This window comes from Strix aluco, chromosome 5 (assembly GCF_031877795.1).
Source record: "Strix aluco isolate bStrAlu1 chromosome 5, bStrAlu1.hap1, whole genome shotgun sequence".
NCBI classification, from domain to species: domain Eukaryota; kingdom Metazoa; phylum Chordata; class Aves; order Strigiformes; family Strigidae; genus Strix; species Strix aluco.
Window position 1 is genome coordinate 72267107 of NC_133935.1, and position 14951 is coordinate 72282057.

General features: G+C 37.7%; 1 protein-coding gene across 6 annotated transcripts in view; it reads right to left on the reverse strand.

Moving 5' to 3' along the window:
- CPNE8 (copine 8) overlaps positions 1–14951 on the reverse strand; it is a 107014-nt gene that overhangs the window by 53478 nt on the left and 38585 nt on the right. For 3 of the 6 annotated variants that reach the window (XM_074827740.1, XM_074827741.1, XM_074827743.1), the window contains exons 6-7: positions 13142–13218; positions 2538–2601 (exon numbers count right to left, since the gene is read on the reverse strand). In XM_074827740.1, coding sequence (XP_074683841.1) covers positions 2538–2601; positions 13142–13218 — 141 coding nt within the window. Of the gene's footprint in view, positions 1–2537; positions 2602–13141; positions 13219–14951 lie in introns of those variants that run through there. The other 3 variants (XR_012623650.1, XM_074827745.1, XM_074827744.1) reach the window with 2 other exon arrangements.

Consider the following 14951-nt stretch of genomic DNA (forward strand, 5'->3'; position numbering starts at 1 on the left):
AAAGGCTCAGGGGGATCTTATCAATTTGTATAAATACCTAATGGGAGGGAATAAACAGACTCTGCTCAGTGGTATCCAGTGCAAGAATAAGCGGTAACAGGTACAAATTGAAATACAGGAAAATCCATTTAAATACAAGAAAAAAAAAACTTTTTAATGTGAGTGTGGTGAACCACTGAAACAGAGGGACTGTGGAGTCTGCTTGGACATACTCAAAATCTGACTGCACAGAGCTCCAAGTAACCTGCTCTAAGAAGAGCAGAAGATTGGACTAGATGATCTCCCAAGGTCTCTTCCAACCTCAGCAATTCAGTGATTCTAAAAATCTTTGCCATTCTGAATATGAGCTATAAAAATTTGGCAAAAAATCTCAGAAGATCAGATAAGAATTAATCCAAATATCGAATAAACTCAGGTAGGAAAATATCACAGAGAAAGTATGTAGCAGCTGGTGAGACAGTGCAAGAGACTGTGTGAGAGAGTATGCACATGAAGGAGCATGACAGAGAATCCAAAAGAGAGTGCAAGAGAGAGAGATTGAGTCCCAAATTCTTTGCAAGCTCCCCTCAGTGATTTTGAACTAGTCCTCATATATGCAAAATTCGAGTGGGGTGAATCTGGAAGAATATGAAGGCCTTGGAAGGTACCTAGTATTTGTCTTCACTAGAAGGGAAAACAAACAAAAAAAATCCTGTTCTGATTACTGATTTAATGACATATTTGTGACTTTTAAGTAGTTTGTTACAACTGGGATATAAATACTGGTCTTGGAGGCTAAACCCAGAATATCAGGAAAAAATTGCCTTTAGTCTCTTTGAAGGTCACCAATGAATGTTTGGGGAGATGGCAAACATCTCTTAAGAATTGTAGGAGTTTAACTTCTTAAGAAATGTAGAAGTACAATTTCTGCAGGAAAGCAATTAAATGATGCACCCATTTTGTCACCTGATAAAACTGTGAACATTTTGATCACGTACTACATACAAATTTTGAGCCGATGTAAAACAGGGAAAAGCCAGGCATTTTCCATGACCATACTTATTCATTCGTACTAGTAACATGGGAATTTCCTACTGCTAAATGGCAGTTATATGAGACTGAGTTGGTGCACCTTATTAATATAACTGTGAGGGACCAGCAGGTTGCCTGGAAAAGGTAAATAAGATTTGAGTCCATGTTCTATTCAAATATACCACTATACTACTTCTGCAGAGAAATAATACAAACTTGACTAATCTGGAAGTAAGGCACAAAATTAAGAATCTGTTTTTACTTCAAGTATCTAATGAAAATAAAGAAAATAAAGCCTAAACAGATAAACTGTTGTTGGATACGCTAGTAAAAAGAGAAACATGACTATTGTATAAATAGAAAAAAAATTAACCACACGTGACATGATATGAAAGTTAAAAGTTATACAAAAGGCCCCCTCAACACCATCAAATTAAAAAAACTAAGCCCCAGAAACAAATCTTTCAAGTCTCGAGGTATTTTTGTAGGTTTATGTATCTAACCTTTTACTTTCCATATCCCCTGTACATTCTCATCAAATGTCTTATACTATTCCTTTCTTCATTTAAGATTTGCTATCTTGTCATTGCAAACTCTTTAAAGATACACCCTACAGCCCCATCCAATATATACCATTCTTTGACAAACTGCCTCCCTCCTCAGATTCCAACCAGTCTTTATCACCTTGTATCTATAATTCTTCCTTATTCTTCCTTCCAGTCTCTGTTTCCCTACAATTTACGGAATGCTGCTAGCTCATTCAGTGCTGGAAAGCAACTTGGGTGGCCTGGCTCCCAGGTGCTTTCTGACCAGTAAGCCTCCTCCTCTGTCCAGTCCCCTTTTCCATGAACCCTAGGAGAGGGAGGAGTAGTGACACTCCTGGAGAAGGACATGACCACACCATGTCTCTTCCCTTAACCAGACAAATTACCCACTTCCCCTCCCCCCATATTTTTCTGTTTTATGTTAAATAAGTAGGCATATGCCATTAATAGGCCATGGAAGTCTTTACCTTCTTTAAAGAAAACTGTTTAAACTCTTATTTTATGGTGATTCTTTGAAATACCTTACTATTTTTTTCCAATAAACATTTATTTCACATTTTTTAAATAATATGACTCACTATTAGCATAAAACCTTTTAACTCTAACACCAAAAATCCAAAATTTTACTTCGATATACACGTAATGTCAATATTCCATAATGAAAATAGAATTCCATGATTGAAACAAATGGATCTTCGCAAAAAAATGGACACTAAAGGATTAAAATGTGATTAATTACTCGGGAAAACAAAAACTAGATTTAAAACTCATCTAAGAATCAAAAACTTTATGCTTTTTATTGTTTTCTGCTTCTTTCTACTTCTACCTAAAACTAAGAGTAACTGATAGGGAAAAGTATCTGAACTTCTTACATACATCACAAAATGCAAATTTATACATTATACCTTTCACAATCTGGTACAGTGTAAATCACAAAATCATCTTTATTTTATTTTTCAAAAGCAATGAACACACACTTACTCGGCAACAGCCTAGTTCCTCTGCTGTTACTATGACTGTCCCACATTTTTTCCCAGGAATTCCTCTGCAAGAAAATACAACTACATCACTTCAGCTTCTTAATATTTATGAAAGTTACAACTGACACAGATAAGCACAAGGTAAGCTTTCAAGTCACAAAACTGATGGCATGCTGTACAGTTTCCCTTTTTTGTCACTTGCCCTGTGTAAAAAAAGTTGGTTTACCCTAAGTGAATTGGTAAAAGAGTTGCATATTTACTCTAACTAGGAAGAAACAAATCAGCTTCAATCTTAAAGGAAATAGCATAAAAAGTTTAAATGGGATGAAATGACAATACCAGAATTCTATTTCCTGCTCTCCCACTGATGTTTTGTTTAGAGATGGCTCTATAGCTTATTGATATGTGAAAAGCACCCTTTTGCAAATTTTCCTTAAACAAAATACCTAAAATATATTTAAAACTATATACCAGCTTTAGTTTACATTTATTCTGAAATGTCTATGAAGGCATGTAATAACTCTCCATCATATCAGATACAGTAGTTGCAAAATAAATCATAATTCACCCAGACAGCAATTAAAAACATGCTGTTGCATGCACAAACCAGATCCTTAGCATAAAGAACAATATAGGAACAGAAAAGCCACATGTAATCTGATAGTATTCAGTGCCAGCAGCCTTTTGGGGCATGGGGGAGAGGACAGGAGGGGGAAAATACAAATATTGAGATGCAACTTTTTGCATGATGCTATACTATAAATGAGAAGTTCTGCAATATCCTAATGTCTATTAGTGTGTCCATTAGCACACACCTTGGCAATTTGAGATTTTTTTAAAACTAATGCTATTGCTTATGCTCATTTTATTTCTAGTTCTTTATTTCTTTACATCTTTCTTGAAAATAATTACTTGAATGAAATTTCTTTCCAAGACAACATGAAGGTAAAGTTATATTTTAAAATTGGTTGTATTTTTAGGTTTTTCTAAGAGAACTAGAGGGCACTCCTGTTCTTCTGTTATGACAAAACATTAATGTAAAAATTTACATCTTTCTTATTTTGCTTATTAGTTCTACTTAATTCTTCTCAAAATTTTTACAATGCTCTACAACTTTAAATAAGTTTAGCAAGATTATGGTATAATAAAGAATTGGTGGGAAATAGTTCTTAGAAGCAGATAAAAGTTTTGAAATTATGAATACAGGAGCAAATACTGATGCAACTTTCTACAAGCTCACTGAAAATCTTGTTTAGAAGTTGATGTTTAGGTCTATAAGGAATACACCAGGGACTGGTGCTCCTACACCACTGCAGTCATTTGCCAGTAATCACATGACTGCTCTCCTGGACCTCCTCAGTGCTACATGCTGTCTGAATTTCACAAGAAAAACAGTAGACAGGGAAACTGTTCAAGTTTTTATTGTGAAATTTTAAGTGATGATTTAAATACATACAAAATTTATGGCACTCTTCCATTTATCCACTCTGAACATGAGCCAGCAGTGTGCCCAGGTGGCCAAGAAGGCCAATGGCATCCTGGCTTGTATCAGAAATAGCGTGGCCAGCAGGGACAGGGAAGTGATCTTACCCCTGTACTCAGCACTGGTGAGGCCACACCTCGATTACTGTGTTCAGTTTTGGGCCCCTCACTACAAAAAGGACATTGAATTACTCGAGCGTGTCCAAAGAAGGGCAACGAAGCTGGTGAAGGGTCTGGAGCACATGTCGTAGGAGGAGCGGCTGAGGGAACTGGGGTTGTTTAGTCTGGAGAAGAAGAGGCTGAGGGGAGACCTCATCGCCCTCTACAGCTACCTGAAAGGAGGTTGCAGAGAGCTGGGGATGAGTCTCTTTAACCAAGTAATAAGTGATAGGACAAGAGGTAATGGACTCAAGTTGCACCAGGGAAGGTTTAGACTGGATATTAGGAAGCATTTCTTTACAGAACAGGTTGTTAGGCATTGGAATGGTCTGCCCAGGGAGGTGGTGGAGTCCCCATCCCTGGAGGTGTTTAAGAGTCGGGTTGACATAGCGCTGAGGGATATGGTGTAGTTGGGATTGTTAGTGTTAGGTCAATGGTTGGACTGGATGATCTTCAAGGTCTTTTCCAACCTAGACGATTCTGTGATTCTGTGATTTATCCCACTTTTAAAAGATTATTGTGTCAGATGCTAGATTGTGAAAAATACAACTCTGATCACCTCCTGAGGAGCTGGAGGCCTGAAGTAAACTGTTGATAAGCAAGCCCCATTTCTGACAAACTGGTCACCAAACAGTTGCCATTTGATAGAGAACCTTGTGCCACCTTGCCTGCAGTTATAGCACATGGCAGTCAATGCCTGCCTGTCTCAAACTGAGATTTGCACATGAAGACATTTATGCAAAGACATGCTTCCTTTCATCTTATGAACATGAAGGTCAAGGAATGCCCAACCTCAAGAGATACATGTGTGTGGAATTATCACTCTGAAGGATGGGGGATACTGGAGAGGCAATCCCCTGAAGATATTTGGGTGGGTATGTCAGTAAAACAAATAATACTTGATTATTGAGTAGACGTGAAAAGTACACACAGTACAGTCATATCTGAAAGCACTTGGGGTAAGGTTTGGCTTGACGTATCACCAAGGTTCTCGAGGACATGTGCCTTATAAAAGAATAATATTACCATGACGGCTAGCAAAGAGGTGAAATGCTTAATCAAGATTAGCACAGAATTTCTCAACAAAAAGTTCTCATTATTCAGGAACTCAAAACTCTACCAAATGATCTCTAGAGTTTGTGATGCTATTAAGCACAAACTTTGTATGCTTGTCTTGAGACTACAAGCATGAAAGAAGCACTCAACCATTTGCAGACACTAAAGAGCTTGTTCTCTTACAAATTCCCTTACAAACCATTAATTAAGAAAAAAATTCTTAATGTAAAGTCAGCGCCCTGACAAAAACTTCAGTAGTCACAGATCAGCCAAATGGAAAGACCTTTAACTAGCAATAATGCCTTGTGAGAAAATAACAAAACAATTTCAAGCTGGTCTTGTCACTGTATAAAAATACATTATTTGGAGATTCAGCATTACAGACCAGTCCTTCCAATTGCCAGGGAAATACAGACTAATATTCCCTTGAAGACATGCATGTAAGAGTTTCATCTGTTTAAATCCACAACGCAGTGCCACTGTCCATTGTCTTTAGCTTAAAGGAATAGCTGCTATTGAGCTGCCCTGGAATTGGTTCTATGGCACTGAAGTGACAACACAGAATTTATGTTCAGGCAACGAATTTCTCAGCATTAAGTTTCACTGGGAAGGGTTTGTGGGGTAATAATGAGGCAATCTGTATTGCATAATCACTGTCAAGTCCAACACTCAGTGCTAGTTATCTGACACTCCGATACAGAAAATGTGCCAGTCTAAGTATGAACAGGGTACAAACTGAATAAAGGAAGGTAAAATGTGAGGAAGATCTATGTTTCAGTGGGTCCTACTGTTTTGAGAGCCCAGAACCTGTAGGTGTTATACAGTGATCACCTCTTTTTGGACAGTATTTGAGGGAGCAAATAATTTGACTTACAGAAACTGAACAGAAAACCATTATTAAATGAAAGGTCCTCAGCAATACCTGCATGTCTCTAGACAAGATATAGTCTTGAGGAGTAATTATTGTCTCCTTAGAACAAATGATTCCATGATTGAGACACCACATCTGCAGCACCTAGAGATGTTTGAAAGGACATTCTGAAGACCACCTGGGCTTTAACAAGGACTGAAAAGAGGACCTTTCCAGAGTTGGTGAAAAAGTTGGAGAAATATGACAATTTGTCTGGAAATTCAAGCCTCAGAGGTTAAACAGAACCTCCAATTTTTCAAGCTGAAACTGCAGTGAGGCCGAGGATGAAACATTTTTCAGATCATTCAAAAATTTACAGTCTTTTCCCTGACTAATTTACAGAACCTGGCCCTCTGGCAGTCACAACCACAGGTAAGAGGATAGGACAAATATATAGGAAGTCCCAATTCCAGGGTTCAGATGTTTTTCTATCAATTATGCTCACAGCAAGATGACAGGAGAAAGAACTGCCCAAAACAGGCCAGCTGGCTCCAGTACAGCCTCATTAACAGGCAATGGCACTCAGATGTGAATAACTAGCATAGAATGCTCATTAAGCTTTGCAATATCTCTGCCTCCTCATTAAAGGGAATCCCTACAGGAATGCACTTAGTAGATCCTGAAAGAAGCATTGCTCAGAGTTATAAATGTGGCTAGCACCTTCTCTCTAGGAAGACATAACATGCAAATATCTAATTCTGAATAATGTCTGGGAAGGTGATGCTCTCTTGAGAGAAAAATAAAGCTGTGTCATTTCTGGAAGTAGATACATCTGCACCTCATCCTTTCATGCTAATGCAACTGGGGCAGGCAAGGCCAGTCTGAGTAAATGGAGTTTGTCTTGAGAAGGCATTTGATGAATCTAGTAACCCAATAGGTAGAGAGAGTAAACAATACTGTTAAAATGTCAGATTCACCTGTTTTGAATGACTACATTTATTTTCCAAGAGAAATTATCAAGAGAAATGTTCACCTCTGTACCTGGCCAGTCAGTAAAATAAAGTGCAACACTAAAGTATGTTCTTGAATAAAAATGCTCATAGTCACACAGATAACAGGCTAGTGTACTACCATACTGGGAGCAAGAGTCTTCTGTGACAGACTGCAGAAAGTCCTGTAGACTTTCTACAGTAACTTCCCCTGGTGATATACAATCAGACTTGGAGTTGGCCAGCTCATGGCAGCCATGGAGTCCTAAATCTCATGAGGCTTTTAAAAGCCCAAAGTAGACAGATCTGAAATTTAAGCTTCAAGTCTTTCTAATTTTAATTTTGAAAGAATGGCAGAGCTTACTCAAATGCCAATCAGAGAATGGAATTCAAGCTTCTCAATTTGTTGCTTAAGTATAAAAAGTGCTACTTCAGTAGGGACTAAACCAGCACTGGACATTCTCTTCTTTATACATATGTTGGCAGAGAACAGAAAAGGCAAAATAGTAATGAACTTCAGAAATACTGTGAAGAGAAAAAGCTCTCTGATCTCAAGTGACAGATCATAAAGAATATTCAAGTTGACTTGACTTTGAAGAGAATGGTAAATTCAAAGCAGTAAATACCCTTAGGAATGGAAGACATGCATTATTGTCAATTGAATTATTATTTGAATATTAAGACTTTAAACACACATAACTAAGCAAAAATCCTGAAGTGCAATGCAATAGCTTAATAAATAAAATAAGACAACAAATGTCTCCTAGATATCAAGGTATCTAGCCTTCAGAGAGTCCAGAGTGAACAGTTGTCTAGGCACAGCACTGTCAAAAGCACCAATGACAAAATAAAACCTGAATACTGGGAAGAGCTGATAAAAAATAATTAACACTTTCTCATTAACAAATACCTACCCACACCACATACACAAAAAGAAAGGTGTATTTCAAAATCTTTTGGGGGGACAACTGAAATCTTTCAGGGTTCCATTTAGTAACTGCCATATAACAGAATAGCAGAAGCCAGACTTGAACAATGCTTGTTTACCCAAGAGAAAATGTATTACACAGGCCCACACTACTGTGAAATAATTATAAGAACTTTTTTCCCATAGCATCTTCACTGATATCTTTTCTTTTCTCATAGCTAATCCCAAACTTTAAACTTCATCTGTTACTCACTTCAGACTTCACTTAACCTGTACCAAGTGATAATAAACTGCTGAGTGGATGATTTTTAATCTAAATGTTTAAAATAAATTTCAGGAATTTTCTCAGGAAAAAAAAAAAAGTGTAGCGTGCTGAATAATTTACCATTTTGAAAACAGAAAGAACTATAAAGACCTTCAAGAAGTCAGCAAGATTTGTCTTACTAAATTCAAAGTCAGCACCCTTCTTTGACCAAGTCACAACAGGCTTCCATTAGAGTCAACTAACAACTAGTCAAAAAAGTCAGTGGAGTCGCAACAGTGCAATTCACTGTGGCAGTTAGCATAAGTTAGGACTAGATAGTGAAAAGTTAGTGAACTTTTGTTTTAGTAGAAGTAAACAAAATGGGGGCAATCTCTTGTCCCAATCGACAGGATAGCATTGGCATGCTCAAGTAAACAGTCAAATGCTGCAACCACCCTGCTCACCATCAAGAACTAAAAACATGTCCAGAACAAGCAGAGAGTGTGTGGTGCTGAGGCTCTTCTGGGACAGCCCTGGTGGGCAGGGGCTGCTTCTCTAATTGGGTTACTGGAGTTCCCTCACCTGCCTGTACCTCGGTGCTCCTTTGTGGGTCTGGAGTTGGGACTTCAGTGGGCTGATGGCTCTCCTGGGATGGGTCTGGAAGCAGCCAGGGCAAGGTATTATTTGGGCTCCCCCACCTGCCATTGTGCCTCTCTTATTCTTCGTTTGCAGACAAGTGTTTTTAATCCCAGAACCTAGTACACCTCTTCTATTATACTACTTACTATATTTGTCCTCAAGACTATTTACTGGACAAGGTTTTAAAAGTTTAATATCCAGCATGGGATTAAGTGGAGAATCACAAAACACTGGTGTCTAATAACCACAATATTTGCTGAAGTTAATGATTTTGTATGACTCTATTAGAAATCTGATACTCTGATCAGCTGATTCTTCACTGTTTATGCAGGGGTTTTTTGCAGGAGCTAGATTACAATTAGCAGTTTTCTACTGTTCCACAGTAGCCATAATCTATTAAACAGTAATTTAAAGCTCATAATACTGATGCAGTCAATTTTCGGTTTTTCAGTGTGTTTGTTTTGGTTTTGTTTTTTTTTAAACGTTTTTTTTAGTGTTAAGTTTTAGACAGTATCTCTCATTGCAGACAACTTGTGATTAGCTACTGAAATTGAAAGACATCTTAAAGTTAAGTTCATCTGAAAACTTTGATGACAACAGAATGTGACGCAGTTTTACAGTACCTTTTCCTGGGTAGTTTTTCAAGTTATTTAAGGAAGTGATACAGTGAAGTAGTGTTACTTCTACCATATTATGTTACTGTGAGCATATGTGTATTTTTCAGTTTAAATAGCGTGTTCATAAGAGTCTTCCTGAATTATGCTACAGTTACTGAAACCTTCCTCACCTGCAGAGTTGAAGAATTTATCTACCCTTAAAATGAAGTAGTTCTCAGTGTGCATAGTCCCACCAATACAGAGAAGGAAAATAATACGGAACATGTAGTGATATTAATAGAACTGTTTATGTATAGGAAAATTAAGCCCTTGATTTAAAAATTAAGAATGTAAAAAGTACTGGTATGGTCCTTGGCGGGGGGGGGAAGGTGACGAGGGCAGGAGAGGTTGCAGAGGGGGCAGAAAGGATTACTGTAAATACAGTAATCAGGTGACTGAACTATATTTGGAACCCCTCAAAATTCAGCAAAATGCATTTATTACTGACCTCTGTTCTGAATATTAACGAGAGTATGAATCATATTGTTAAAGGATGTTGCAGCAGTAATGATCACAGCACTGTATTGGGTTTGTGTGACAGGGTTTTGGTAGTGGGGGAGCTACAGGAGTGGCTTCTGTGAGAAGCTGCTGGAAGCTTCCCCCATGTCCAACAGAGCCAATGCCAGCCGGCTCCAAGGTGGACCTGTTGCCGGCCAAGGCTGAGCCCATCAACGATGGTGTTAGTGCCTCTGGGATAACATATTTAAGAAGAGGGGGAAAAAACCTGTGCAACAGCAACTGCAGCCAGAGAGAGGAGTGAGAATACGTGAGAGAAACAACTCTGCAGACACCCAGGTCAGTGAAGCAGGAGGGGGAGGAGGTGGTCCAGGCACCAGAGCAGAGATTCCCCTGCAGCCCGTGGTGCAGCCCATGGTGAGGCAGCTGTGCCCTGCACCCAGGGAGGGTAACGGTGGAGCAGATCTCCATCTGCAGCCTGGGGAGGACCCCACACCAGAGCAGGTGGGTGCCTGAAGGAGGCTGTGACCCCGTGGGAAGCCCGTGCTGGAGCAGGCTCCTGGCAGGACTTGCGACCCCATGGGGGACCCACGCTGGAGCAGTCTGTTCCTGAAGGGCTGGCTGCACCCTGTGGAAGGTACCCACGCTGGAGCAGCTTGTGAAAAACTGCAGCCCAGGGGAAGGGCTCACGTTGGAGAAGTTCATGGAGGACTGCCTCCCATGGAGCAACCCCACACTGAAGCAGAGGGCAAGAGTGAAGAGTCGTCCACTTGAGGAGGAAGGAGCCGCAGAAATGTGTGATGAACTGACTGCAATCCCCATTCACCTGTGCCACTGGGGGAGAGGAAGTAGAGAAAATCGGGAGTAAAGTTAAGCCCGGGAAGAAGGGAGGGCTGGGGGGGTGGAGGTTTTAAGATTTGCTTTTATTTCTATTATCCTACTCTGATTTGATTGGTAATAAATTAAATTAATTTTTCCTCAAGAGGAGTCTGTTTTGCCCATGACAGTTTTGGTGAATGATCTCCCCCTGTCCTTGTCTCAACCCATGAGATTTTTGTTACATTTTTTCTCTCCCCTGTCCAGCTGAGGGAGGGAGTGATAGAACAGTTTTGGTGGGACCCTGGCATCCAGTCAGGGTCAAGCCACCACAAGCGCTCGTGGAATTCAGCAAGAGAACTAACCGCTTACATTTGTTACAGATCAATTTGAATCATCTGCAGTTGTCTGTAAATTAGGGAAACTAAGTCAAAGGCTTATTTTGGTAAGACTAACTGAAAATGTTTTGCAAAGACTAAGTTTTTTCATGTTACTTGATTTTTCAGTGTGAACTGTATAAGTGAGTCCTGCTAAAGAGCTGAAATTTGCCTTTGTACAAAACCCAAATGATTGGAAGACATTTACAGACAGAATTTAGTCAAGGCTAATGGACTGGAAGGGCATAATTACAGGAATGCCTCCCCGCAAAGAAGTGCTAGCCAAACCCTGACATTTATGATTCAAAAGAATTTGTTTCAGGTATGCATAATCTCAGAAATTCAAGTAGATTAAATCCCATTAAAATATTTTCTAAACTTAAAATGTAATCAAAGGAACTTTACGATAGCTTTTGTAATGGAAATATTTATTTTACTTTATTTTAAAGTTTTTATGATTTCATAAGGACCCTTAGATTAAATTAAAGGAAAACTAGGTAGTCTCTTTCGGTTTAAATTGAATGATCTGTTCTGAACTGCTATTTCATCCAGGAAGAGTTCTAGAGACAATCTGAAATTATTTTTGGCATGGAAATAGGAAACTTCAGATGCTTTTCCAAGTTTTGTAAAAATTTAATAATTTAATTGGCCTCAAGTACTGACAAGAGTTTTTAGAGTTTTTAGCATGACAGCTCAACACTTCAAAGTTCTTGAAAGAGAAAATTATAGCTATCATATGTGAGTCTCCTTGAAGTTGGCCACTGTTTTCACCACAATGAAAAGATTAGGGCCACCTCCTCAGAACATCACCATGTTGTTTGATACAAACTAGAGAAATGGTTTTTAAACATTATTTTATCGATGATGTTGAGTTCTTTACACAAACATGAAAAAAGTCTCTAATAAAATCTAGGGAAAAAGGCTACCATTGGTACATTTTGGACACTGATAACAAAATACTGACTCCTGAGATTTTTCCCAGGACTTCAAAGCTACTACTTAAACTTAAAAGGGTCACCTGAGTAACAGAAATGGTTAACTACATCAAATATATACATAGAAAAAAATGTACGGCTAGGAACATATTAAGAATTTTATATCAGATTAATTTTGCATCATTAATATAAGTGGATTTGGGAGGTTTTTTGCATTTGCAATTATATTAAAATAATATCTAATTACATTCTGAATTTTGACAATTGTTCATCCAGATCCTGGTTCTTGTTATTTGAATACAAAGTCAGAATATGTGCCCTGTGTGGTGTTTTCCCCAAAGTCTGGCCCAGAATAATATAAGGCTTGCTAAACCTGAAAAATTCATCTGCCCTTACAAGGAAATCAGCACTTAAAAGTAAATGAAGTAACCCTGGTATATTACTCATAATGAACCCAGTAAAACGGGACAAGAAGAATGCTCCAGACAGAGTAACCAAATTCATGATCATTCACTGCAGTGCAATTACTATTAGAAGAAGAAAAAAAAAAAAACCACACAAAAATTCCAAATCAAAAGACATTACCATCATGAGATGTCCAGCTATACCTTTAAATGTTTGCTTTTAATGTCATGTGTGAATTTGTAGCATGGATTTAGATAAAACTTGTAAAATATTTTCAATTGCTCAAACACTATTTAGGAATAGAAAATGAAGATTGAAGAATAGAAAGAAAAACATTTTTAATGTTAGTATACTCAAAATATTTCTAGTTCAAGATGTAATGAAATAGACAAAAACTTTGGATGAGTCAATTTCTTTGCTAATTGTCCAAATTGAAACCTAAATTATCATAGTCTATAAAGAAAGACTTCTATTGTACCTAACGATTTATTCTCTCTTAGAAGCCATGACTGTCAATTCTGTATATCAAGACATCCCACAGCAAAAAAAACCCACATCTCTCACCTCATGAGGCAGTATGTATTCATCCAACATTCAAGAATGACATACTTACACAATTGATTTTTCCAGTCTGCTCCCCTGTGATCCAACTATTTCTCCTAGTGTACAAAACATCTGTCCCAAAAAGTCCTGGAAAGCAGTAACATAAAAACTCAGAATTCATATTTCACATTGAAAAAAAAAAATGGTTTCCCATTTATCTGGGCTGTTCACTATTGTAGAACACATTCTGCTGAACACTGCATCTTAATAATAACTATGTAATAATGAATCATAAACCAGACTCACATAATTTACATAACACCGGGTTACGTTTACAGAAGTAATTCTAATGCACTCCACTTACTGTTTTTATATTGCCTTTCATCAACAAAAATGAAACTGAGAAGGAAAAAACTTTAAAACTATTAGAAACATGACTACTACTTTACCGTTTTTAACTGAAGCATTTTAATAAATTTCTCTTTTACAAAGAGATTCTACACTGATTCTATTAATTTCTTGGAAGTTAATTATGTTGGCAGAAATTCAAGCCTGTGCAGAATCTGTATGAGCATCCTGGATTGACAATTATACACAAGTATTGCTTTAACTACAGACTTTATTTTTGTGTTTTATAATTTAACTATATCACTAAAAATCAGCTAATATTCATACTGTATCTCCCTGTAACATAAGCACTATAAAAATATGACTGGATTTTCAAACTGTTGTACGTATATTGAAAAAAATTTTATGCTGCAGTCCAACTCCTTATCTTTCAAGTGAAAAGAGCTTGCTAGCTCTGTTCTTCCTAGCATCACTGGCAGTAGTAACAGTAGGTTGTGAGATTTGTTCACAAAGAGTAATGAGAATCAAGACACTAATTCCTATACAACAAACCGTTACTTTATGATACTGTGTATAGTAGTGAATATCTGTACAAGTAGTTCTACTTCTCTCAGCTCAGGCCACTCATTCCCATCTCTAAGCTGTGTTAGTTATTGGTCATGTAGTGAAATGGATCTGAGAACTAATTCCACTGAAGAGGAAAATAACCCTGCAAAAAAAAAGTTTTTGAACTATGTCCTTTAACTGATCTGACACTGCAACACTGTTTCCATAAAGATTAAGTCTTTTAAAATAGCTAAAATTCATCTGAAAAGACTCAGCTCATTTATTTTTAAAAACATCAGGCATGACATAGTCTAAAATAACACCATTTTCTACACTGAAACCACGTATTCCACAATTTTCTTTTTTTTTTTTTTTTTTTTTTGGTGGAGTTTCTATGATTAATTCCTATTAGTTCCACAGTCTTCTATTAATGACAGTTGTTCATTACTCTGTTGTTTTTTAGTTAAATTAGGAAGTTACCATGAACATGAAAGTCTAATTTAAGGTAGCCAGTTTTAGAAACATTATTACAGACAGCTACAATGGCAGCACTGTCTGGTCTGGTTACTTCATATAGCCATTATAAAACTTGCTTCATTTGCCTCTCATTTTGCCAAAACTGAGTCACTGAAATTCATCCCCCAAACTATTAAATGACACTGCCCAGTATTTCAAAGAAATGGGTCAACAACTATTTTTAGGAACAGGGAAGATCTTATTCTACACAAGGTGACTATGAGCAGTCTAGCTATGCAAATACTACTGGCCTGACATTTTTCAGAAACACCCAGTCCATGGATATGAGCAAAGCTCTGATCACCTCCTACCTATTCACTGCTCAAACTCTTAAGAGCTACAGGAAAGAGATACAGGAAGCTGGCAGCAAAAGGAACAACCCAGACCAACCTCAAGCACTTGGGAAATAATGGAAATTAATTGCTAAGGTTAAGAAACACATTTCTAGCTACCATCTTTCATAGGGTTCT